We start from the raw sequence: 26941 nt of genomic DNA, 5'->3' as shown, positions 1-26941 counted from the left end.
TGTACATTAAGTATGTACAGTTTTTGTATAACAATTACACTTCAATAAAGTTGTTAAAAAATATTTGTTTTTTTAAAAATCAGAATTGACCTGAAATCTACCTCTTTGTTTTTACTTTAACATGGCTATAAGAACATACAAAATGACATATATGGCTTAAATTATATTTGTATTGTACTGCCCGGTTCTGGATAGACTAACAGGTATGTGACAGTCACTGCCTATTGAAAGCAGAGTATAGGGAACCTCTGGCTGGAAAGGAGACTTTTCCCTGTCTAACCTTCTATGTACGAGTATTTCATTTTTTAAGAAGATACATGTGAAATTTTTAAACACATATACCAAAAACCAACATCAGTGGTTAGTATACCAGAGACACTCAGAACCTTGAATTCTTGGTTGCCAAGTCTTTTTTTGTGATAGAGTCCCAGCTAGAGTGCAATGACCTCATTATAGCTCACTGCAACCTCAAACTACTGGGCTCAAGTGATCCTCCCGCCTCAGCCTTCTGAGTAGCTGGGACTATAGGTCCGCACCACCACGCCTGGCTAATTTTTCTATTTTTTTTGTAGAGATGGGGTCTCGCTCTTGCTGAGGCTGGTCTCGAACTTCTGGCCTCAAGCAATCCTCCCACCTTGGCCTCCCAAACTGCTAGGATTACAGGCATCTACCACTGTGCCCATCCCCAAGTTTTCATTGAGAATTCCAACACCCTTGAAAGAACACAAGAATAATCTAGTGATAACATCATTTTTTTAATCTGATAGATCTCCTAATCCAAAAGGCCAACATCAAGTTAAACGACATCCAGTTTCACTTTGATGTTCATAGCTGCCAGTTCAGCTACAAAATACCGAAAAACGTAAGGCACAGAAACAGTATCAATAGTGTCACTGCGATTACACAAGGTACAGTTGTATTTTCTGTTACGCATGGCAGACCAAGATGGGGGTGGCTTCTCTAACAGTGGAGAGAGTAAGCTGCCACACTTCACACACACATGAGCTACCGATCGGTCAGAGCAGTTGAAGAGGCGGTCATGCAGGAGAAAAGATGTACCGTGAGCTAAAAGAGCATCCCGCTCCATCTCCCCAAAACGGATTCCACCCTGAACATTTCTTCCCCCAATAGGCTGGTTGGTGACTCTGTCTCTCGCTCCAGTTGTCCTAACTTGAAATTTGTCTGAGACCATGTGGCGTAGACGTTGGTAATATACCACGCCTATGAAGATGTCTGCTTCCAGTTCTAGCCCACTGATGCCACTATACATCCTCTCAGTGCCATAGAAGTTGTAGCCAGCAGCCTTTAACATCTCACCAAAGTATTCTAAGGCCGAGTTCTCTGAGAAGGTGAAGGGTGTAGCATCATGGCAGAGACCATGCAAAGCTGCAGACTTCCCAGCCATACTCTCAATTAACATACCGATGGTCATGCGCGATGGAAAACCGTGAGGGTTGAACAGAATGTCTGGGACCATCCCACTTTCAGTAAAAGGCATGTCTTCTACTGGCCATAATCTGCTCAAAATGCCCTTTTGCCCATGACGACTGGCAAATTTATCCCCAGTAGTTGGGTTCCGAGGGACTCTCATTGTGATGCAAATACACTTAAATCTTCCACTCCCAGTGTCATTACTACACACTTTGATGTTATCCACAACACAATTTTCTTTACTCCTAGGAAAAAATAAACCATATAAAAAGTCAAACTATTTGTCTAAACTTATACACTTGAGTTTTGTTGATATAATTACTGCTTCATAAAGGATATTCCCAACTTATTCTTACCTCTATTCTCCAATAAAAAAAAGTTGGTATCCCTGAAAATATTTATGAACCGGGCTGTTGATTATGTTTACTACAGAATTATGTTCTTCTGAAAGACTATCAGTAACAAAGGCAACTGAAAAACTATTAAAAAGACCTAATGAAATCAATTTTAATATTATAGAAAGAAGCTAAAATAAAAATTTATTTTTAGTAAGAAGCATAATGAACTCAACATTCTGGCTAGGAAACATTCCTAACAACGTTTATGAGAGAGATGATAAAGTTTGAATAATACGGTTTTAAAATAAGTCACTTATAACTCTCAAAAATTAGAACAGACTGACAAGAAAAGCAGAAAAACAAAGGCAGTAAAACAGACATAGGAATTTTGTCTTATTTAAGCAATGCTAATTTAGTTATGACTGAGACAATAACTGCTATGGTTTGAATGTTTGTGTTCCCTCCAAAATTCATGTCAAAACTTAACCCCATTGTGGTGGTATTAAGACGCGGGGCCTGTAGGAGGTGATTAAGTCATGAGGATGGAGCCCTTTTGAATGGATTAGTGAGTGACCTTATAAAATAGGTGGAAGAAGCTGCTCGCCCCTTTCTGCCTTCTGCCACGTGAAGACATCCAGACAGCACCATCTATGAGGAACGCATCCTCACCAGACACTGACTCTGCCAGCACCTTCATCATGGACTTCCCAGCCTCCAGGACTCTGAGAAATAAATTTCTGTTTCTTGTAAATGACCCAGTCTCAGGTATTATTATAGCAGCACAAATGGACTAAGACAATAACTAAGCTACCACTTATATTTTCTCCAAATATTTTCTTGCTAAAAGATAACTTTCATTGACCTCTAGCAATTTCACTGAGAAATAGCCTTTAAAAAATAGCACAGATACTCAAACTTACTTGTAGTACATCACAAAGCTTTCCCCGGTGTTGGGGTTTAGGTAGCTGTAATATGGATCTCCATACTGCAGTTTTGCTCCTATAAATGGCAATCCATCATCATCTAACTTCTGCAAAATCCGTGGGTCACCAGGTTTGACTCCAAACACCAGACTATCATCTCCTTGTTTAATTTTTTCAGTGAGGTCTATGAACTCAGACTTGTAGACACTTCCATGGGCAAAGCCTCGTTCCCAAGAGGCCTTATTCACAATCTGTGAGGTCCAAGAATTGTTAATTTAAGAGACTAAGGCCAAATTCGGATTTTCACAATAAAAATGGGGTAGGACTATAATAATGCTTGGTTTAGGATAACTGGTATTAGATTTTAAAATTCTCCTCACATTTTCCAAATTACTGCTAATACTATGAAAACCCAGACACACATAAATGGCTTAAATCCTAATCACATATAAATATAAAAGATATACTCAAGACCACACGCATTCAACATTTACTCATAGTATGCACTCAAATGTTCAATATCTGAATATTTAGTGAATATTCCTCAAGGCTTGCCCACTTTCAACTTAGACTAGGAGCCAAACATTTAATAGAACACTCATATGTCAAATACTAATTACTTAGGGACACAAAAATATTTCCTTCTGTCATCTCACAGTAAACAAAAGTGAAAAAATAAAAAGATTGGAACTACATCTCCTGGAAAAACTTACCATGGCATCTTCCATATCATAGCCAGTGTAAGAAATCACAGCAACGATGGCATTTGTCCCAATTGGATAGTTATCCATGTCATAATAATCATACATGTAAGGTCTCACTAAGGGACTTTGTGGAGTCTGAAGACGATACAATTTATTATCTGATCGGTCTTGGTAAGTGAGAAGTGGAAAGCCCATAGTTTGCTTACCTACAGAGGGAAATGACAGACGTCTTAGCATTTTATGGGTTTTTTTCACCTTGATTATAAAGGTGATACTTAAAAATGGCAACTAAATATTCACCATAGGGGAATGAATAAATAACATATCACGGTAGTTATGCTTACTCCAGACCAATACATAGCTGTGAAAATGAAGTACACTGACATGTATCAACATGATCAGACCACGAAAACCATGCTGAGTAGGACAGAAAGTGCACAATGACATTCAACATGACACTATTTAAGTGCATTTGCAACACATCCCAAACAATTCTATACCTAGTTTATGGATATGTGTGAGATATAATAAAAGCATAAAAAGGGGAGAGAAAGTATGTGCACACGCTACATGCTATTGCTACTTGAGGGCGAATGGGGGAATGATTATTATCTAATGAGATTCCTTTCTTACACACACACACACACACACACACACACAGAGAAGAAAATGGCAGTATTTGTTAATATTGGGTAGAGGAGCAGAGGGTATGACTCTTCCTTATACTGCTTCACAGTAGAGAGAATCATTTCTGAACAAAAATGACTTAAAAAACTAAAATACACATACAAGTAAAATCTTTCAAAAATATAGGGAGACTTACAGCTTCCAGTAAGAAAGGGCTACTCTTACAAAGATCCCCAACACTTGAGTACAAATGTTCCAGAAGAAAACAAAAACAACTACATATAGCTGGAAATAACCAAAAGCAGTCAGAAACTGAGAGTAATTTTCACCTGAACAAAAGGAACTGCACTAGGTGATTTTCCAGTTTCTTACACTGTTAACGTTTTTTTTTTTTCTTTTTTGGTCTGATGGCCCAGTCAATGTGACAGCTACAACTTAGATACTAGTTTGAAGAACCAAGGAACAGAATTCAGAGCATGATAGCAACCGGAAAGTAAAGGGGAAAATTTCAGAAGTGAGAGAACCACAAAGAGAAATCCTTAAATTCTGTATATAAACTGAGTCCAGATCTTTGGTGGAGTCCTGAACTATGCATACATGGGAAAGATCCAAGCAACCTATCTAAGGCTGAGAGAATGCACTTCAACTGCTGTGTTCACCAGTTAAAACTAAAAACCAGACCTCTTCCCCTGGAAATTTTTGGTGACGCGCAATGAGCCATGGTGATGAACAGTATATTAAGGAAAGACATATAAAGAAAAAACTAAAATGGATTTGAAGGCCAAACATCACAAAACAAACAAACAAACAAACAAATAAACACAAAAACCAATCCTCTTCAGAGGACTATAGCAGGATCCAGTTTTTAAAACATCTTATTTATAATGTTCATAATACAATCCAATATTACTGGACATAAAAAGAAAGAATAAAACATGACTTATACTCAAGAAAAAAACATAATCAGTGGAGACCAATCCTGAGATGACCCAGATGTTGGAATTAGCAATGATTTTGAAACACCTATCACACAAACTATGCTCAAAAATGTAAAGAAAAATATGTCCACAATAAATGAAGATAAGAAATCTCAGAGAAAGGGGAAGCTATAAAAAAGAAACAAGTGGAAATTCTAGACTGAAAAATAGTCATGTGCTACATAATGATGTTTTAGTCAACAGTGGACTGCATCTATGATGGTGGTCCCATAAGGATACCACATTTTTACTATACACCCTTCCTATGTTTAGATACACAAATCCTTGCCACTGTGTTATAATCGCCTACAGTATTCAGTACAGTAACATACTCTACAGGTTTGTAGCCTAGGAGCAATAGGCTTTACCATATAGCCTAGGTGTGCGGTAGGCTGTGCCATCTAGGTTTATGGAAGTGCACACTATCATGCTCGTAAGACAAAACTGCCTAAGGACTCATTCTCAGAATGTATACCTGTTGTTAAATGATGTATGAGTGTGTAAAAGAAAATTTAGTAGATGACAGAGTGAGAAGTGAATGTGATGACAGATCAATAAAAATGATCCAATCTGAAGAAAAGAAAGAAAAAAGAGAACAGAAACTCAGTGGCTTATGGGACAATAAAGGTTTAACAGACATGATAGCTGAAATCTCAGAAGAGGAGGAGAGACAGACAAGGGAAGGACCAATTATTTGTAGAAATAATGACAGAAAACTTTACAAATCTGGCTACATTAAAAAAAAAAAAAAAAAAAAGGAAAACTCCAAGTAGGACAAACACAAAAAAAATTCTATCTAGGCATATCATAGTCAATCTGCTAAAAACCAAATATAAAGAGAAAATCTTAAGGACACGGAAAAATATCACATTATATTCAGGAAAACAATAATATATATGACAGACCCAAGAAGAGACAGTGTAACAGTGAAAGAACAATAACTGTCAACTCAGAACTATATGTCTACTGAAAATTTCCTTCAAGAGATACAAAATAAAGACAATTTTCAGATAAATGAAAACCAAGAGAATCTGTGGCCAGCAACCTGCACTATAAAAAATGTTAAAGGAAGTTTTTCAGGCTGAAGGGAAATTATATGTGATGAAAACCTGAATCTTCAGGCAGGAATAAAGAACACTGAAAGTGATAATTATACGGGTGACGACAACGGCTTCTATTCTTCAAAAATTGAATCACCAGATCTAAGATAACCTAAACCAATGGACATTTTACAATTCTTAAGACTTTTCTCTGAGTTTGAAATTATTTCAAAAGAAAAAGTTACGAGCGCTTTTCTTGTGTAAGTGTGACTACCACCCCATGCTCCCTCCACCTTACCCATCTGGCACTGGTACATGTTCCGTGGACTCTGGTTGTGATCGGAGAAAGGGATGAAGTTGGCGATCACACTCAGCAGGCTGTGAGGAAAGAGCTCCTGGTGTGTGGTGACTCCAGCAATCACCTCATCCTCAAAGATGGCGACGTTCATGAAGATCTGGGAAAGAGGAAGTTCAAGGCACACAATAACCATGACTGCCTCACATATTAACTCTTACTATTTCTCAGAGTTCAGTACTCAGACCCGAAAGAAAACCTTCCCCACCCAGCATCATGAATGCTGAAGGGATCCACTGGGAAGCACACGGAAGCTTCCAGTTAGAAATAGCACCTGCCTTATGTATTTCACTCTACATCTACCCCAGTCCAACTGTGAAGGAGAATAGGAAGAAAGAACAATTTTTAAAGTAGCATAAAGCCCACAATTTTGCAACTGCAAAGATATAGGCAAAGACTGGGAGTGAACCTAATAAAAAGTTTCCATCTCACGGGCTGAGCCAGGTGCAAAGGAGCTCTGGGAGCTGGGCAGGCAGCTCATGTGACCACCAGCCCTCTCTCAGGTGCCATGCAGAGAGATGAGCCATGGAAACTGCTTTGCGCTGGTCACAGAGGTGGCAGAAAATAAGCATGACTTTCTTTTAAATGTCTAATTGTTACTGTAACAATGATAATAACCCCTTTAAAAGGAACAGTTAAGTCTCTGAAAGTTATACTGTGCAAGCACACATGCCCACTCATCACACATACTTAAGTACCTGTTCCATAGTTCCAATTAGTTCTTCTTTGCCTAATTCCAAGTTCTGCACAGGCCGTACCAGTCTACAAGGGGTGGTAAAAAGAAATAATCCTGGGTACAGACTTGCTTTCCCTGTCATGGGGACAAGGGCCACCTCCATCCAGGGAGGAATTCTTTTTTCTCTCAACACCTGTTTTCAACAAAAAGAGATTCAGTGAAAAATAAGTGATGTGTCTCACACGACTCCCATCCCCACCCTGCTGGTAGGTGGGTAGAATGGGGAAAGAGGTCAAATAGGAAAAGCAGTATCTTAAGAAATTAAATGATGCAAGTAAACATGCTAACGAAATTCTGACCTCTGGTGTCTAAAATACATTTGATTACTGGCTTTATTTTCAGACTTATTAAATGAAAAGGCCCTTCCTTTTCATTTAATAAGTGAAATTAAGGAAAAATACCAAAACTATTAAACAGCTCCCAGGTAAAAGGAGAAATACAAATCAAAATTACAGAAATTTGGAAAAAAAAGGACAAAACCCATGTACCCGAAACTTTTATGGGGATTCACAGCTAAACCAATCATCAATAAAAATGAAAGGACATTGGAAATAAGACAAAAAAAAAAATGAAAGGACACTGGGCAGAGGGGGAGATGGAGTGATATAGATCAAAGCATACAAAGCTTCAGTTATGCAAGAGGATTCAGTTCTGGAATTGAATGTACATTTTGTGACTACAGTTAACAATATTATATTGTATACTTGAAATTTACTAAGAGGGTATATCTTAAGTGTTCTTATCACATACATCCACACATAATGCTAACCAAAAAAAAAAAAAAAAGAGAAAATGAAACTAAATGAAGTAGCTTCTTAACTTAAAAGCTAAAAAAAAGAATAAACCAAAAGAAAGCATAAGAAATTATAAAAAAAAAAATCTGAACTTCATGAGGTCAGAGTATAGAAAGGATCAAATTAATGAATCAAAATTCTTGGTCCTTAAAAATCAACAATATCCACTACTTAATGTAATCAAAGGAGGGGGAGGGAGGGACAAATATATTTTAAGAAACAAGGGAGGAAAACCACTGAAACAAAATTTTCAAAATCATACTTTCTATGAAACCAAGATGAAGTGGACAAAATGCAGGTTATCAAAATAGACTAATTTTCAATTTCTAAATTCCATATAAGAAATGAAGGCCGGGCGCGGTGGCTCACGCCTGTAATCCTAGCACTCTGGGAGGCCGAGGCGGGTGGATCACTCGAGGTCAGGAGTTCAAGACCAGCCTGAGCAAGAGTGAGACCCCGTCTCTACTAAAAATAGAAAGAAATTATATGGACAACTAAAATATATATATACAAAAAATTAGCCGGGCATGGTGGCGCATGCCTGTAGTCCCAGCTACTCGGGAGGCTGAGGCAGTAGGATCGCTTAAGCCCAGGAGTTTGAGGTTGCTGTGAGCTAGACTGACGCCACGGCACTCTAGCCCGGGCAACAGAGTGAGACTCTGTCTCAAAAAAAAAAAAAAAAGAAATGAAGATATCAAGAAACTACCCTGCCAAGAAAGCACAAGAGCCAGATGGTTTCACAACAGACTAGATAACCCAATGTTTTACAAACTGTTTGAGAGCACTGAAAACAAAGGAAACTTTCTAAATTCTTTTTATAAAACAGAACATGTATGAATGTTATTTTAAAAAATCTTAAAGTATTAGTATTTAAGAAAGTATTGGTATTTCACAAACATTAAGAAGCAGCATGCCATGACCAAGTAGGATTTATTCTAGGAATTTAAGACTCATTATTTATCACTATCATCAGAGAATGACTGTTACTAGAGAATGAATGAATACACTCAATTAAAGGAAAAAATCTTGCAATTTTCCCCCGAAGATGCCAAAAAATTAAACCTAGAATTACCATATGATCCAACAATTCCACTTCTAGGTCTATACCAAAAAGAACTAAAAGCAGGGACTTGAACAGATACTTGTACACCCATGTTCACAGCAGCATTATTCACAACGGCCAAAAAGTAGAAACAACTCAAGTGTCCTACAAACACTTAAAAAATAAAAACTAAAACTATTGCTTGATGACTTGGGATACAAAAAAGAAAAACTAAAAACCAACAAAATAGAACAGAATATGAACACAAATTCAGCCTGCTGCCAAAGGACAATTCTTCCAATGGCCATTATCTAAGCCAACAAATACTCTTTGTTAGGAGGAAATTTCAAAGATAAGTTATTTAAAGAATGTCCTTCTACTTGACTTTCTAAAAAATGTATTTTCAAAACCTAGGTGACACGGTATGTCTTATATCTTACAGGTCTTTAATATTACTGAGATCCTTTATCTGTCCCTAGTATTAACAAAAGAAAGTTAAAATTTGTTAGATAAGCAGACTGGGGGCTCACTGGAACTACCAAGAAATGCATATGGGTCAAATATCTATGACTGACCCCAATGATAATAAGATCAGTACAAGGCAAAACTCTCACCAGAGGGAATATACCAACATTTTGGAATTAGCTTCTACCCCTGACCATTTGATCACTCTAAATTGTCCTGGGGCTAACCTCAATTAGAAAAGGATTGAAAACCTAAAGTTAAGGGATGTGACAACTTACAAAGAGTTAAGATCACCTTAAAATGACGAAGAGAGTCTGCGATGCCCGGAGCCAGCTCCTTATCCACCCAGCCAACCATGACACCATCCAGCAGGACAGGGTAGCATTCGCTGTAGGGGCGGTGGGGAGCCCCATCTACAGGAGTGACCCCTGGAAAGGGAACAAACAGAAGCAACACATTGGACTGCTCTGTGCAACATTTCAAACTTTCTCGTGATGGGTTCAACAACTGCTTCATCAGTTTAGATATCTAATTATCCTTGTCTCTGAAACTGGTACTGGCATATATTTTTATTGAGCTTCACAGATACCACATTTGTTTGTTTGTTTTCTCTTTTTTTACACAATTTAAGGTTTGTGGCAACCCTGCATTGAACAAGTCTAATGGCATCATTTTTCCAACAGAATGTGCTTACTTCATGTCTCTAGGTCAGCATTTTGGTATTCTCACAATATTTCAAACATATTTATTATATCTGTTATGGTGAGCCGTGATTAGCAATCTTTGATGCAACTATTGTACTTGCAGATCTGGTGGAAATAGCAAGAGAATGAGAATTGAAAGTAGAGCCTGAAGATGTGACTGAATTGCTGCAACCTCATGATCAAACTTGAACAGATGAAGAGCTGATTCTTACAGATGAGTAAAGAAAGTGGTTTCTTGAGACAGGATCTACTCCAGGTGAAGATGTTGTGAACATTGTTGAATGACAACCAAGGATATTCCATACATAAACTTAGTTGATGAAGCAACAGCAGGGCTTGAGAAGACAGACTCCAATTTTGAAAGAAGTTCGACTGTGGGGAAAATGCTACCAAACAGTATCATATGCTACAGGGAAATCTTTTGTGAAAGGAAGACTAAAATGATGCAGCAAATAAGATGTCTTATTTTAAGAAATTGCTGCAGCCACTTCAATCTTTAGCAACCACCACCCTGGTCAGTAGCCATCAACATAGAGGCAAGACCCTCTACCAGCAAAAAGATTAAGATTCACTGAAATCTCAGTCAGCATTTTTAGCAATAAAGTATTTTTTTAACTGAGGTATTTACATTGTTTTTTGTAGACATAATACTATTGTACACTTAATAGAATATAACATAGTGTAAACAAGTTTTATATGCACTAAGAAACCAAAATATTTGCTTTATTGCAATATTTGCTTTATTGTGGTCTAGAACACAACTGCAACATATCCGAGCTATCCCTGTATGTTTTTCTATTGCATGTATAAGTCTAAATCACTTTAGCAAGGACACACAAGAAGCTACTAACTCTGATCGCCCGTGAGGACAGTAGCTAGCAGCGGTCCTCAAACTTTTTGGCACCAGAGGCCAGTTTCATGGAAGACGATTTTTCCATGGATGGGGTGGGAGGGGCTGCATGGGGAGAGGTGGAGCTCAGGCGATGATGTGCGACCCAGTTCCTAACAGGCCACAGACTGGTACCAGGCCTGGGGGTTGGGGACTGTAGAGGGGACACGGGTATAAGGGAGACTTTGTATGCCTTTTAAATATTTTGATTACTGAGCAATGTAAATGCATTAACTTGCTCCTAAATAATCTAATTACAGCTGATCATTATTTGCTACATATTTGTAAACACAAAATCACTACTAGGAGCACTTTCAAGATCATTTGAGAACGTGGCAAAAAATTTTAGTCCCCTGATGCACACACCCAGCTGAGGTCACACAAGGCGATGCTCTGTCTTCTTGTCTCAGCTCACACTTAATCGAGCTTCCTTTTTCTGGTCTGTTTAGCGCCACACATTTTGCATTTTTGTGATTTTTGTCGTTGATTTCACTGTATAAAATGGCCCTGAAATGTAGTGTTGAAGTGCTGTCTAGTGTTCCTAAATGCAAGAAGGCTGTCATGTACCTAACAGAGAAAATACCTGTTAGATAAGCTTATAGCTATAGTGCTGTTGGCTGTTGCTGCTCAATGTTAACAAATCAGTGATACCCATTAATGAAGGTGCCTTTCAATGGAAAGATATCAAACAAGGCTACGTATTGATTAGCTGATAAAAATTTGACCAGAGGCCCCCAGGAACCTACTCCTGTACCTCCCCCAGGAAAAAGGGTTCAATATTCACTGATGATTTTATAGAACATAAGTACTATAAGTAATGAGAATCGACTGAAATTAAGTAAAAAAAGAACATCCTTCCATGAATCATAAATACCATCTGAAGACAGCAAGTGTTGAGCATCACAGATTACCCAGTCTGTTTCATCTATCACCCTAAGATGACCAGCCCCACCAAAAGTTAGGCAGCATTTTCTAGTCTGTCTTCTTCCCCAGTGACAGAGCAAATAACCCTTCCCATCTCTTCTGCAGTAAGATATATTTTCCACCTCTCTACTTTTTCTCCTTTCTACCCTCTCCCAGACTTTGATGTTTTTAATCACTGGTAGCAAAGAAAATTATTTTCCTTTTAGAGAGTGAACCTTCAGATTACACTGATTATGTCTTCTGAATCTTGAGTATTTTTTGGCTACTTTCTCTGGGGCTCCATTCTCACAGGCCACTCTCTAGTTGGGAGAAATACTTTTAAGCAGAAACGTCTTGACTCTTGCCTCAATGCCCATATAGTTGCTTGAGAATCCCTATACTGAACACAGAATATTTCTGGTTTCCAATTCCCAACAGGAGAACCCTCAGACTAGAAGACTGTAGAGTGCCCAAAGACAAGACTGACATCTTTAAGTATGAAGGTAAATGCAAACCAAATATCAAACCCAGAAGAATAATGAGAGCTAGCCTTCCAGCCACAGCAGACACAGCAGAGCAAGGTTACCAGGAACAAAGGTTATATATCTAAGGACATAGAGGTAGACTTGACAACCCCCTTTTAAACTGTTTTCCTGCAAACCTGTAAACATTGTTTTCTATTTAACAGATGCAAAAGGCTCACTAAGAGATGCAAGGAGAGTGACCCAGAAAGTTACACAATAGCTTCTATATTTCCAATATTAACTACTGGTCTATTGCAAATGCTTTGGCATCATTTTTGCAAGAGAAAAACAAAACACCTATAACATTTAATTTTTCTTGTTTTCAAAGAATGTATTTGACCTTCTCTAGAGAACCCAAGAAAGCAGCCCAACTCCTGCACAGAAGAGTGAAAAAGAATTCTTGCAGGAATTCTCTGCTAAATCCCCAAAGGAAGCGTAACTTACATTTGATGCTGTTAAAAACCATATAAGCAAACAAGACTGCTTATCACACATACCCAGGTTGCACAGCAAAGCTGGAATAGGTGTTGTATACACAAACTGTGTGACGACTTCACACACAGCAGTTAAGTGGTTCATCAGCCCACAGGGCTCCCCGTCTGGGGTGTGCACGGGACAAAGGAAGCCCCAGGACTCTGGCAGCAGCCTGCGTACTGTGGTGGTCCTCATCTTGGCAAAATCAGCCCCTCTGTGCACACAGCGGAAATGAGAGAGATAGCGTACGAAGTTCAGCTTGTCAGCCACAACACAAAGTCCGGAATCTTGCAGGAAGCCAAGACCTTAATAAAACAAACGTTACTGAAAACACGAGCCAAATTTATAACCGCTCCTAGTTCTGATAAGTGGAGTTTATAAAAACTAGTAAAAAAAAATCCCCATGTTTCACAAATCATATTAGCCCTGAACTGGTTCCCTATCTCCTCCACCACTACCTCTCTGTGAGAGAACATTAAATGAGTAACAAAATAGCAAGTATTTAAATTCATCTCGGAGGCCTGGATGATATACAAGCATATGATAGCATGCTAACAAAAGAATCTGCATCAGTAGCAACTGTAAATATTAAAAAAAAAAAATGCAGATTTCTGGGGTCCCAATTATCACTTTTTGTTTTTAAGTTTCCCAGATCATTCTAAGGTAACTGGTTTAGAAATGGGCACGTATAGCAACCCTTCTGGACTTCCTGCTAGGGAATTCTTCCTCAGAGATCTAAGCGGTTTTGCATTTTCCAGGAGGCACAAGAAATATATGTGGTTATTAGAATTAGATTTAAGCTATATAGACTTCAGACTGACATATAGTCAAAATTTATCACAACATGAAATCTTCTTTAGTGAAAATGAGGAATTTACTTTTAAAAAGAACCTCTCTCAGGGACACGTAAATTGTAAGCAAATAAATTGAAAAACACAACTAAAATGAAGCCAATCTATTTAATTTCACCTGTTTTAGAATGCAGATTCCCAGTAGCAAAAAGGTATTCAAATGGTTTTGTAAGATCACTTCCCAGACTAAAAATCTTCATCAAATTATCGGTGTTCACGGACACATTGGTCTTCTGAGCCTTCTTATCAAAAGCCATTTTAATAGACACTAACCAAGCTTCCATTTTTTCCTGAAATAAAATAATTTTAATTTAAAATAGCATCTGTTTTAATTATCACAAATTTCATATTTATTCACATGTAACCTGTACAATCCTTAACAATGGTCCATTAACTTAGGTACATGACGGGGAAAAAAATCTAAACCACAACCCTGAAAGACCGCTTTTCTGCGTAGGACTATATGTGTGGCATTTCTTATGACAGAATAGGCAAGCTACTCTAGGACAGAGTTTCTTAACCTCAGCCCTATTAACGTTTTGGTCAGAGAGTCCTTTCTTATGAGGGCCCCCACCCAAGTTGTGACAATGAAAAATGTCTCCAGACATTGCCAAATGTTCCTTGAAGGGTGGGATGGAGGCAGAACCACTGCTTTAGATAACCCACATTAATGGAAAGAATCAAATTTATTTGCTTTGGCCTTAGAAGTTTTTAATTTAAATGCTCCTGTCAAGTAGTTGGAACAGCTTCAATCCCAGAAAACAGCAAAAACTTCGAGATCAAAGCAGTAGCCCCCATGCTCGTAAGAATTAAAATCAAGAGCTCAAAATCCCGAAATTAGATCCAACATCCAAGATAGCTGATGGACTAACAGAAAATACTGACACTTTCTTCCCCTATAAAAAAATCTGAAACATAATGGAAATAAAGTAGAAGACCAAAAAACAAAACAAAATAACAACAACAAAAAAAAAAACCCTGAGACCGGAGGAGGCTGGGAGAATAAGGAGCTAAACTCTCTCCTTTGTTAGAGGTCTGCCTATTGTCTCTTATTAAAGTCTTGCAAAGGCAAAGAACTAGCATTTATTGGGCACACACCATAAACTGACACTCTGCATATTTATTCAAACTTCACAACAAACTTTTCTTCAGGAAGCAGTATATTACAGAACCACTGAAAAGTTCTGGGCCAAATGTATGTCAGTATTAAGAATTTTTTCAGACTTTAGAAAGGGAACAGGTACATAAACCACCACATACTACCTAATACCCATGGTGGAGAATGAGACACAGACTTGTAATCAAATGTGCTTCTAAAGTAAAAGGCACAAACTATTAATAAGTAGGATAAAAGTTACAAAAAGCCTTCTGTTTGTTCAGGTCAGGTCTTGCTGCCAACTCATGCTTTTTTGAGTTCTAGCACTTTTTATTTTTTTGAGACAGAGTCTGGCTCTGTCATCCGGGGTAGAGCGCAAAGGCATCATTGTAGCTCACTGTGACTTCAAACTGTTGGGCTGAAAATTTATTTGCCTCAGCCTCTCAAGTAGCTGGGACTACAAGTGCGTGCCATGACACTCAGCTAATTTTTCTATTTTTAGTAGAGATGGGGTTTTGCTTTTGCTCAGGCTGGTCTCAAACTCCTGAGCTGAAGCAATCCTCCTGCCTTGGCCTCCCAGAGTGCTAGGATTATAGGCGTGAGCCACCATGCCTGGTCTCTAGTGCTTTTTGAAGCTGGAATTACAGATAAGTGATGGGAACTCATGTATGCAACCTGGACACATCAGTACAAGCAGCAGAACTGAGCAGGAGACCTCTAAGAAGCCTTCCTATGGTGAAAGCTGTAAGAGAACAGCTGTCCCTTGGTATCTGTGAGGGATTGGTTCTAGGACTCCCATGGATATCAAAACCCATAGATGCTCAAGTCCCTTATAGGAAATGGCTTAGTATTTGCATATAACCTACACATAGGCTCTGTATACTTTAAATCATCTCTAGATTTACTTATAATATACAATACAATGTAAATGCTAAGTAAATAGTTGTTATATTGCATTTTTTAATAATATGTGCATTTTAATTGTGTTTTCATTTCCTGAATATTTTTAATCTGAGGTTGGTTGGATCCATGGATGCGGAACCTGCAGATATACAGGGCTGACTATATAAAATTGCACTGATCTGAAAAGACGAACTGACACTTCGTAGAGAGAGAGGAGACACCACAGAAAACCACGAACGGTGTCCACCTTATCTGTCACAGGAGTGCAGAAAGGGCAGCTCTTCAACAGCACACACTTCTTCACTGTTACTAAGCAGCCCTCAGAACCAATCACACCAACCACACAGGGTCCCTCAATCTTTGCTGACAACAGTCAGTGTAGTGGCTAAAGATGTCTGCAATTCTAAAATTACAACTAGATAAGAAGAATGAGTTCCAGTGTTCTACAGCACTGTGGGGGAAACATGGTTTACTATAATTTATTATGCATTTTCAAAAAGCTACAAGAGAGGATTCTGAATGTTCATAACAGAAAAAAAATGAGAAATGTTTGAGGTAATTAATGTGCTAATTACCCTGATTTGATCATTATACATTATACATGCAGCAATAGACCACTCTGTATTCCATAAATATGTACAATTACACATCAACTGAAAATAAAAGGAAAGAAAAAGAAACTCTATACAAGTCGGAGCTTCCTATGGGTGATTCAGAAACCACTGAAAATCCCTAAGGGAATGTCTTAAATAGGTTTTCCTCTATATCTGATATTTGGAGGAAAAGCTGGAAGACATACATAAGGCCACTTAATCACTGGTATCTTTGCCTACAGGCCTCTGATTGAATACATTAGCCATTGCTAATCCACCTGATGAAATAATCACTGCTTGAACACTCACACTTTAAAGATCTACCTATCTATTTTTCCAGAAAATAGCACTGAAGTGCCACATTTCATTTCTGCATACTGTCTGGTACTGGCACTCTGAAATAATTTTACAGTTATTTTAGACACAGCATTTAGTGTCACTGTGGATCCAATTATATTGAGTTATCAGTACTTTAAAGGAATAACTTTTTGAAAGGAATGGGAGGAAGGAATACATTTTATAAAATTCTACAATGAATCTCACAACTGACTTTTCACTAGTAGGACTTTCAAGTAGACTAGTAAATATCTCTACTGTACGGATAAGGGAACTACCACAGAGTGAGTGAAACTGTGAGCTCACCAAACAAGGGTGTCAGTGTAGGCTTGGTTTTTTATCAAGTGAACCTAAAAGAGAAAGTTTCAGTGGAAAAGCCTAGCATTGTTGTTCCACTTCTGCTTGTTGCTGTTTTCCATTCCTCTGTTGAACCTACACCTGCCAGTGTCATAAGCTTTTTTATCAGGTATATGTCGAACACTTCAGCTTCACAGTCAAGACAGAATCAGAAATTCTGGATACGACAACTGATTTGTCTATTTCTCTGGTCTTTCCTCATGACTATGTCTACATTTCCTCATTTAGATTTAAAAAGCAAGACCTGAATAATCTACAAATACAGAAAATAGGGCTGTTACTTCAGGCAAGAAATATCAACTTTGTACAGCTTCTTTCTTTTAAAATTTTTTTCCACAAATAGGACTCTTGTCCTTATTAAAAGTCTGAATTTCTATACAAAGTAAAAGTAAAGAAGGAAGCTACATAAAGTGAAAATACGTTCCAAAGAGAAAGGAATGGGTCAGTCTCCACGAGTGGACAAAGACCTATACGGCTTATTTCAATATAAATAAAATGTGAATTTAAGTCTGTAATTTATCTTATGTCAAGGTCATGTATCTTCTGAAGACTGTTTGTGTTCCAAACTTAGAAGTTTACAACTTAAACACAGCTGGTAAGGAATGAAACACTCTTCAGCAATGAATTCTCTGAAAAAGTCCCAATTTTCCCCTTGTTTCCCCTGTTACTAAAACAGGTCACCTTAGTAACACCTTGCTACCAAAGACATATTCCTAACAGTGTGGGATACGATGAACTCACCATGCTTAGTTTAAGTAGGTGGGAAGTGTAAATTAGCTTTTACTTGACAGGCTACCAACAACAGAAAACTTCTGCTGTCTGGTTTCATTTTTTGTCAGGGCAATCTTAGGCTGCTGAAATTTTTTGGTCTAATTTTATGGATAGAGCAGACAGAAACAAAAATTATTACTTTTCAGCAAAAATTTAAATAAGAATTACTGATTAGATAAGGAATTAGGAGATCTTTATTCAGCCTTCTCTACCTTGCCACTACATTACCTCTTATATTAAATGTTTTTTAGATAAGTTACAAAATATAAAATGCCACCAAATCAACATTCTTATGAAATCACTTTTGTGTCATGCTTTCTCTCTCTATATATATTGACAATTAATTGTCAGTATTCACAATAGTTATGTTCTACTGCATTACTGAATACTGAACCCTCACTCCTAGGGGAGATACAGGGTTGGATTCCTGAAAGTCTCTGGTCATAATATTTTTGTCAGCCGATCAATACATAACCTTGATTTATGTGTGTTTCTGTTGAAAGACAACTTATTGGCCATGTGCAGTGGCTCACGCCTGTAATCCTAGCACTCTGGGAGGCTGAGGCGGGAGGATCGCTTGAGGTCAGGAGTTCGGAGACCAGCCTGAGCAAGAGCAAAACCCCATCTCTACTAAAAATACAAAAATTAGGTGGGCATGGTGGCATGCGCCTGTAGTGCCATCTATTTGGGAGGCTGAGGCAGGAGAATTCCTTGAGCCCGGAGTTAGAGGTTGCTGTGAGCTAGGCTGATGCCATGCCACTGTAGCCTAGGTGCCAGAGTGAGACTCTGTCTCAAAAAAAAAAAAAAGAAAGACAACTTATTAGATACATGTTGCTAATTCACAGCCTTCTTACATTTAGAAATACTAGATTGCACTCAGCACTATACTTAGGGCCATTCTAAACAGCAAAAATCACTAATAAAAAGCACAAAAAAAGTGAAAAACATCAAACTAAACAGACCTCAAAAAGGACCCTTGTTTACAGCATCAGGGCTGACACAAGATGGCAGATCACTGCCTTGCTCGACCTCACTGGTAACAGGCATCGGGACTCAGATTCTTCACTGCTCTGCTCATGTCTCTGAATAACCACAAAAACATGAGGATCGATATTTGGGTTACAAATAAATTTTAGCTGGTAGGTGAATTTGAAAATATGGAATCTGTGAATAATTAGGATCAACGGTGTGTAGGCCATTTACTTTTTATCATTAAAGCTATAACCAAGATTTGATGTGGTCTTTCAACTGTATAAAAATATTAAACAAATTTCTAAACCTGGTATAAGCTAGGATTTTTTATTCCCTTACTGATAAATGAACAAACAAAAAGATCATGCAAACTGCCAAAACTAGAAATCAAAACATGCTAAAAACACCACCACTTGATACAATCACACCATTCCACGAGTGGTACCACTGGCCGAGGGGGAGGCTGCATGCATTTACCTTCAGAAACATAAGGAAGAGCTGACCAGGTGTAAGGACTTCTTGATTCACTATACTGTCAGGATTGTCCTCCATGCACGCTCCTTTGGCTAATGCAAAGAGCTTCCGGGTCATGAGACAAAGCATATAAAACTTTTCAGTATTGGATTTCAAGTGGATACAGATGCACTGGCTGTCAAACAGAAAGAAAAAGCTTAAAACAATTCAGTTGCTAATATTACTTAATGCCCTACTAACCAGGGTCCCCAGTTCGTGCTGACTTAGAATAAAATCCTTACTTGGAAAAACTGCTTTTCACCTTTACTGGCAACATTAGCAAAAGAACAGAATACAGTCGCAAGGTCTAGAGCTGTGCTGATCCAAATGGTAGCAAGCAGCCACATGCAACTAACTAACTTTAATTATTAATAAAATTAAATGAAATTCTGAATTCAGCTTCTCAGCCATGCTGGCCACATCTGAAGTGCTCAACATGTGGCTTGTGCCTACATATTGGACACTGCTGGTCTAAAGCTGGCTCCTTTAATAATTATACAGTGATTGCATAAGACAATGTCCTTGCCTCGGGGAAATAAAGGGACACAATGTGTGTAACCGCAACTTTCAAAAGTTATGAAAGAAAAATGTATGCCCCTGTACAGAAAAAGGAATAAAATATTACTGGTCAATGTATATAAGTGTTTAACATAGTATACTATTTGAATATTATTCCTGAAGTTTGAAGTTATTTCAAAATAAAAGTTAAAAAGTACAAGAAAACTTTTAAAAAATGACCAAAAAAAAGAGAGAAAGGTTGAGGATGGCCATAGAAACAGAGGTAGCCTCTGCTGGCCAGGACCAGAATTCTACCCCCAGATCCATTCTGAGTCGCAGACGACTCGCCAGCCCAAACTTCAATCAGTACAAAGCACCACTGACACCCCTCCACAAATAGCACAGGCAAAACACACATACTTAAACAGGAACTCTGCAGCTTGTTGATTTGGGTACCAGTTGGGAAGATTGAGTTTAACTCTGAAGCATTCACCTAGATAGTTAAGGACCTGTTTTTGTGTGGAACAACCCTCTTCTGTTACAATCCTTAACATCTGAGAAACAGAGTTCCTCAAGAATGAGTCATCCTCTTTTCCTTTAATAAGCTCTTGAAAAATTTGATAATCGGAAAAGTTGACAAGTGCCTAGAATAGAAAATAAAAGGTTTTCTTTTTCATTCTCACAAACAGTAACTATAATATTTTATTCATTTAGTAATAATTTTCTCGTCTAAATTTTTTCATGCCCAAGAAAAATTAGCACTCCACTATTGCTGAATCAAAGTAAGCACTCCAAAACAAAGCATTCCTTATTTGTCAGCCAGACACCAAGATGGCCCCCAGTGGTCTTGGCCTCCTGCTGTTCACAGTGTACAGTCTCCTCCCACACTGAACTAGGGCTGGCCTGCATGACCAAGAGAATATGGCAGAAAAGGTGATGTGAGACTCCCAAAGCCAGGTTATAAGAAGCACTGCATCTTCCGCCCTGTTCTCTCAGCAAACTACATTGGGGAAAGACAGCCACCTCAAGCAGCCTATGGAGAGGTCTACGCAGACAGGGGCTCCATGAGCAGACCTCCTGCCAACAGTTAGCAAGGACTCATCAGCCCTGTGAGGGAGCCCCCTTTCAAGTGGATTCTCTGGCCCTGTTCAAGTATTCAAAATGACTGCAGCCCCGACTGACATCTCATTGCACCCTCCTGAGACTCCAGGCCACAGCTGCCCGGCCAAACTACTGCCAAATTTCTGACCCACAGAAACTGTCAGACAAATGTTTATGGATGTTTTACGGTACTGAATTTCATGGTAATTTGTTAGAGAACAGTAGATAAACAGTATAGCATGTACTTTAATGAGAACCCACCCAATCTGAACAGGATACTACCTCCAATCAATCTCTTCCTAACAAAAGAAATAAATTCATTAAGTCATACCTTAAGGGCAAATCCCAAAGGAAGAAAAAACAGTTCTTTCCGGTAGATAAAGTTCAACATAACTGTGCCATTTTCCAAGTAGTGAAGGTTCATATTAACAGCGGAATGTTCTTCCCTCACACAGTGTATTGAAATTCCTATTGAAACAAACAGCAAAAAATCAGAAACTCAGTAATATTATAATTGCCTCAATCATTTTTTTCTGAACTATTTTACCCTCTTAGACAGAAATTAGAACCAAATCACTAAGTTTAGCCAAGAGTGGCAATCAAAAATGTTTCTAGACCTTGCCAAATGTCCTCTTGGGTACAAAATCTGTTTTGAGAAAAATTAATGTAAAGTAACTGAAGCTATGAATTTAACCATACTTCAAAGTTTCCCTCCAGACCAGGGTCTATATCTTTTACCACTTTATATGCCCCTTAAACTGTGGAGTCTGGTCAAGAGATGGTGCTTGATCTAAAACTTCTAACGGAAAAAGTAGAATTTTAGATTTTAAGTTTATTTTAGCCTTAGGCAAAGATTGCTAAGACATACGACATCAATTGATGCAAAAGAATAAATGACTAGACATTTTGATGGGCTGAAATGCTGTTTTTCTAGGTATAATATACACAGCTATAATTAAAGGCTGATTTTTTAGCTCAAGTATAAGGATAAATTGCTTAATCATCAGGGTTACCCAAGAATGCAATATGCTGCCTCATGAAGCCAGGCACTGTCACAGAGTGCTCAAACAGAGTCCAGATGGCTGAAGCCAGAGACCCTGAGGGGAGTGGTATGGTAGCCTGAATCAGAAGACTTCCAAGACCCATGCCCACCTGTGGCCAAGTCAAGCCTGCCTCCATCTTCTTAAGCAGTAACATAAATACATGTGCTCTTTCAGTTTGAAAAAATGGAACGTCATAGAAAGTAGGTTTCCCACTGTGAAATCTTTTTTTAGGTCTAATTTTAAAAATTTTTAAAATACTTAATTGATCAAAATTATATGTACTCAAAGTGTACAATACCTTGAACATACACAAATATAACACTGTGTGATGATTACCACAATCAAAGTGATAAAAACAGCAATCATCACCCGTAGTTACATGCTGTGTGTGCACGCATGTACAGTCGGGACACTTAATATTTATTCTTATCAAATTTCAAGTAAACAGGCCGGGCGCGGTGGCTCACGCCTGTAATCCTAGCACTCTGGGAGGCCGAGGCGGGTGGATCGCTCGAGGTCAGGAGTTCGAGACCAGCCTTAGCAAGAGTGAGACCCCGTCTCTACTAAAAATAGAAAGAAATTATATGGACAACTAAAATATATATATACAAAAAATTAGCCGGGCATGGTGGCGCATGCCTGTAGTCCCAGCTACTCGGGAGGCTGAGGCAGTAGGATCGCTTAAGCCCAGGAGTTTGAGGTTGCTGTGAGCTAGACTGACGCCATGGCACTCACTCTAGCCCGGGCAACAGAGTGAGACTCTGTCTCAAAAAAAAAAAAAAAAACAAAAAAAAAAAAAAAACAAATTTCAAGTAAACAACACAGCATCATTAAATATAGGCACTATGGTGTTTATTAGATCCCCAGAACTTATTCATCTTACAAGTGAAAGTTGATACCCTTTGACAAACATCTCTCCATTTCTTCCCCTACCCCCATTATGAAATCTTAACACAGAAATGCTTCATAGAAAAACAAACAAAAATATAAGAAAAATATCAAAGACTCTATTTAGATGTAGCCACTTAAAAAAAAAATGATTTTAAACTTTTCTAAAAGAGCATTACAATAATCACTAAAACTTACCATATTGAGTATAGCCAGGCCCTCTGGCTTTCCATTTTGGTCTAATCATTGCAATGGGAAAATTTCTCCGAGGCATAATCAACATTCGAATTACTTTCTCAATGCCATTAATTATAAAATAGCCTCCCATTTCCTGCCAAAAAGATGAATTATAACTTGTTAAACAAAGATACATGACTAACTGTAAACATGTATTTTATTCCTAGACAAATGTGGTACAACATGAAGAAGAGGTGAACAGAGCTAAAAGGAACTAGTGATCTCTTGGGAAGAGTACACAGGCACTGTCTATGTGTGAATTAACAGTCTTCTCAAATGTATTACAAAGGTCCTAAGAACATGGGAGAACCATATGGAAGGAAAACAGGGTACTACTGCTCTCTACCAGACAGACTGGAACTAACCTGCCTTTCTGTCCTCTAAAACGACCTCAGTCTTCAAATAACATTAAAAAATTGTATTTCAAAGAGAAGCCTAAAGGTTAAAATGGTAATCATTTTGCTTCCATAAGGGTATGGTTTCCCAAGTAAGGTATAGAGCTACTATTTACTAATTGCCTACTATGAAACAGGCATATCATGCCAGGCACTCTATGTTATTATAACATTTAATCCTCACAACAATAAGTGGCATAAGAACTATTACACTTATTTTCAGCAGAGGAAACTTCTCCAAACCACACAACTGGTAAGTGGAAGAACTGGGTGTCAAACCCAAACTGGACACCAAAACCCTCTTCTTATTGTATAACACAATGTTATCTATTGTAGACAGAGTCTGTATGTCTTGATTACTTCAAGTCAATACTGCAAAGCCACCTAACATAGCTGAAAGAAATGATGAAGGGGAAGAAGGTATATGAATCATTTAATATGCTCACAGAATCTGTCAGTAAAGCAGACATTTTTGACAATAGTTTTGTGGGTTAAGACAGCTTGAAAAAAATAAAAATAAATTTCCCAGAAGTACATCTCTAAATATGTTATCACTCAGAAAATTAGGGAAAAATCTATCAGTTCTTCCCCCCAAACACTAACGTTCTCTAAATATACAGCCACTTTTTCATACTGTCTCATTTGATAGTCATTAAGAGTAAAACACAGTCTTGTGGATAAGATATTAATTCCCCATTATACCTATCTAGAAATTAGAGAAGAGAAAGGAAAGCTGACTCCTCACTACCAACCCAGGCTTGCTCTACTATCTCCAGGCCTGGATCCCTGGATTACCTCTGTCTCCTCGTGGTGCTCAATGAGGGCTTGTGGAGGAAGGCTGTGTAAATTGCAAAGCTTGGACTTCACCATGATGGGAACATAGCCAAGAGGCTGTTTAATGATTCCTCTTGGGATTCCATTTACTGCCCAGTTGATATCAACCTAAATGAAAAGGAGAGAAAAAAATTACTTAAAGAATGTATCTGAACCTGCAAGAACAAATGAGTAATTTTAAAAGAATGAGGAAGAAGATCACACTAAATGATTTTATGCTTAGATGATAGCACTAAGAAAGTAGAATTCTGGTATAAACTTTTAGGCTCCAGCCCTAGTCTCAAAAACATGCAGTGTGAGAGCCACTCACACACAGTCTCTTATACTCACTGTCAACTTCCCACGGTAGGTACTCCTTCGGCCCCGGCATTCTGCTGGGTAAACCTTGAGCTCTTTGCAGATGGTCCCTTTTGGAACTGTGGGTGGACTAATAACAGCATCCACAATAGTAATAGAGATATGCTCATCTTTGAAAGCAAATTCAAAGGGAGGTATAGCCTGAAATACACAATTCATGCTATTAAACTGCTTGCATTTCCAAGGCACTTTTTCTCTAAGATTATTCCAAATCCCATGTGTTCTATAAGCATTGATGCCTATAATGCCAATGTGACACAATCTGAAAAAGACAGTTAAGGCTACATCTAGTCTACTCATAACTTCACTGAGTACTTAAAACTATAATGGGTTAGCTTAAGATTTTTTTGAGTGCGTAGTATGTGTCAGATTCTGTAGCAGGCTCTAGGGATACAGCTGTGAACAGAACAAATCTCCTCCCCTCTGAACCAAATGCCTACCTTGTCTATTCTTACCTTGTCTGTGTGCATAGCTGCTAATAGGGCAAGCATAAGGAAACATCCCCTTGATTTAGGACTGGACACTCTAACAGCATTCTTTAGGTTCATATTTGTACATTTCATTACCGCGGTGGCCTCACACTGAAGCCAGAAGCATGCAAAGGGGAAGGTGGTGGCCAAGGATAAGTTTTCCCTTCCCCAGCAGTTGCTTCTCTGTACCACCCCCTGGGGGAAGGGTTGCTGTTCTGAGGAAGGGGCACTCCTGAACTATCAACAGTCTCCTAGCCTTAGTGTTAGAATGAGAATGCCAAAAACGGAGCCAGAAAAGAATACCAAAAAGGCTCTCCACCCTCATGTGAATTCAACTGATCTTATCTAAATTTTTAAATTTAATCCAAAGCTGGAATTATTTTAGGATTTAATATTTTATTTAAAAATAAAATATTTCAAGTTTAAAGGATGGAGCATTAAAAAAAGGGAGATCAAAAGATTCACTTTCTCAAGCCAAAGCTGTACTACCCAAACCTAAATATAGTTGATGCTAGTTATTCACTACAGTTGTGTTCTGCAAAATTGCCATAAACACTGAATTAGCAAATACTGAACCACGGTTCCTAGGTGAACTACAAGGTCAGGCTCCTGCGAGCCTATTTAAGGACACCTTATTTCATATATATCGTTGAGTCATTAACATTGAACTCTTAGCCAGCAGTACTAACTCTTGCCTAAACAAACCTTATCTAATGCGTAACATTTTCTCCATAAGCCTTCTGTTCTTAGGAACACTACATAACACTTTCATACTATGCTTGGGGGACATTTTAAATAGCAAAATTACCAACAAAAAGCACAAAATATAGCACTAAATAGACAGCAGAAAGGACCTTTGTTTGTAGTCTGAGAACTTGAAACAAGAAGGGAGAGCATCACCTTATTGAACCTCAGCTGGGAATATGCACCATGGGCGATGCAAATTTTTCACCGTTCTGAGCATGTTGACAAGTATTGATTTTGAGGTTACAAGTAAATTCTTAGCAAGTAGATGAATCTACAAATATGGAACCCCTAAATGATGAAAATCAATTGTATTCTGAAATGATTAACATGACAGACATAATTCTGATTCACAGAATGAAGGAATCTACTCCAAAGAAACTAAACTATGTTCAAGACTTTCAAGTGATATAAAGGCGTGTGCGTTGTGAATGGTTGGGAAACACACCCCAAACGGGCCACTTCCTCACTCACAGCACCCGGAAACTAACTGTCCTACAAAAAACTGTTCGCAAGCATTTAACAGTCCAGAAATCACGAATCCCCTAGTCGACTCGACTACAAGTCCAATGAGGCCAAGCCCCGCGTCCTGTTCAGTATGTTTTTCTGTCTCGCGTACATTCTGAGCCTAGCGGGATCAAGGAGCACGAGTACTGGGGATTATACTGCGGCCTCCCAGCAATCTCTCTGGGACCCTGTCCCCGCCCGTGCCCCACACGGCCCAGACTTCACCCCCGCCCCTCCCTCCTCCAGCCTCGCCGGGCCCCTCTCCTTCGCCCGCCCAGAGCTTGGCCTCGCCGCGAAAGCTGCGCGGGCGGACGCCGAGCTGCCTGGAGCCCAGGAAGACGCCGCGCTCACCTGCACCGCATGGCCGAGCCCCTCGTGCACAGCGTAGTTGAAAGACTCCACGTGCGCCCGCGTCAGCTCCTGCAGCGCTGCCTTTTGCTGCTCCCGCGGGATCCCGTAAGAGGGGTCGGTCAAGTGCTTTAGGCTAGGCGCGCTGGGCAGGTTCCGCCACCGGCCCCCGGGATCCATGCGGCCGCCAGCACACCGGAC

At 38.8% G+C, this 26941-nt stretch overlaps 1 protein-coding gene across 3 annotated transcripts; it reads right to left on the bottom strand.

The window, feature by feature from the left end:
* On the bottom strand, nucleotides 1-26941 carry POLR1B (RNA polymerase I subunit B). Of its 3 annotated transcripts, XM_069495115.1 has the most exons (16): nucleotides 26744-26941; nucleotides 24645-24812; nucleotides 24276-24422; nucleotides 23047-23179; nucleotides 21249-21385; nucleotides 20237-20460; nucleotides 19283-19454; nucleotides 13896-14067; nucleotides 12950-13231; nucleotides 9727-9860; nucleotides 8451-8584; nucleotides 7094-7268; nucleotides 6339-6495; nucleotides 3406-3602; nucleotides 2690-2943; nucleotides 1-1676 (listed from the first exon to the last, which is right to left on the bottom strand). In XM_069495115.1, the coding sequence occupies exons 1-16, from the start codon at nucleotides 26918-26920 to the stop codon at nucleotides 797-799; spliced, it is 3543 nt and encodes a 1180-aa protein (XP_069351216.1). In that variant the 5' UTR covers nucleotides 26921-26941; the 3' UTR covers nucleotides 1-796. The 3 variants fall into 3 exon arrangements, with proteins under 3 accessions (XP_069351216.1, XP_069351217.1, XP_069351215.1); XM_069495116.1 differs by lacking the exon at nucleotides 8451-8584 and having other exon boundaries at nucleotides 7094-7264; XM_069495114.1 differs by lacking the exons at nucleotides 8451-8584; nucleotides 24645-24812 and having other exon boundaries at nucleotides 7094-7264.

The sequence above is a fragment of the Eulemur rufifrons genome, chromosome 19, assembly GCF_041146395.1.
Source record: "Eulemur rufifrons isolate Redbay chromosome 19, OSU_ERuf_1, whole genome shotgun sequence".
NCBI lineage: Eukaryota > Metazoa > Chordata > Mammalia > Primates > Lemuridae > Eulemur > Eulemur rufifrons.
The sequence above is the reverse complement of the archived record's forward strand: the minus strand, read 5'-3'. Positions and strand labels throughout refer to the sequence as shown.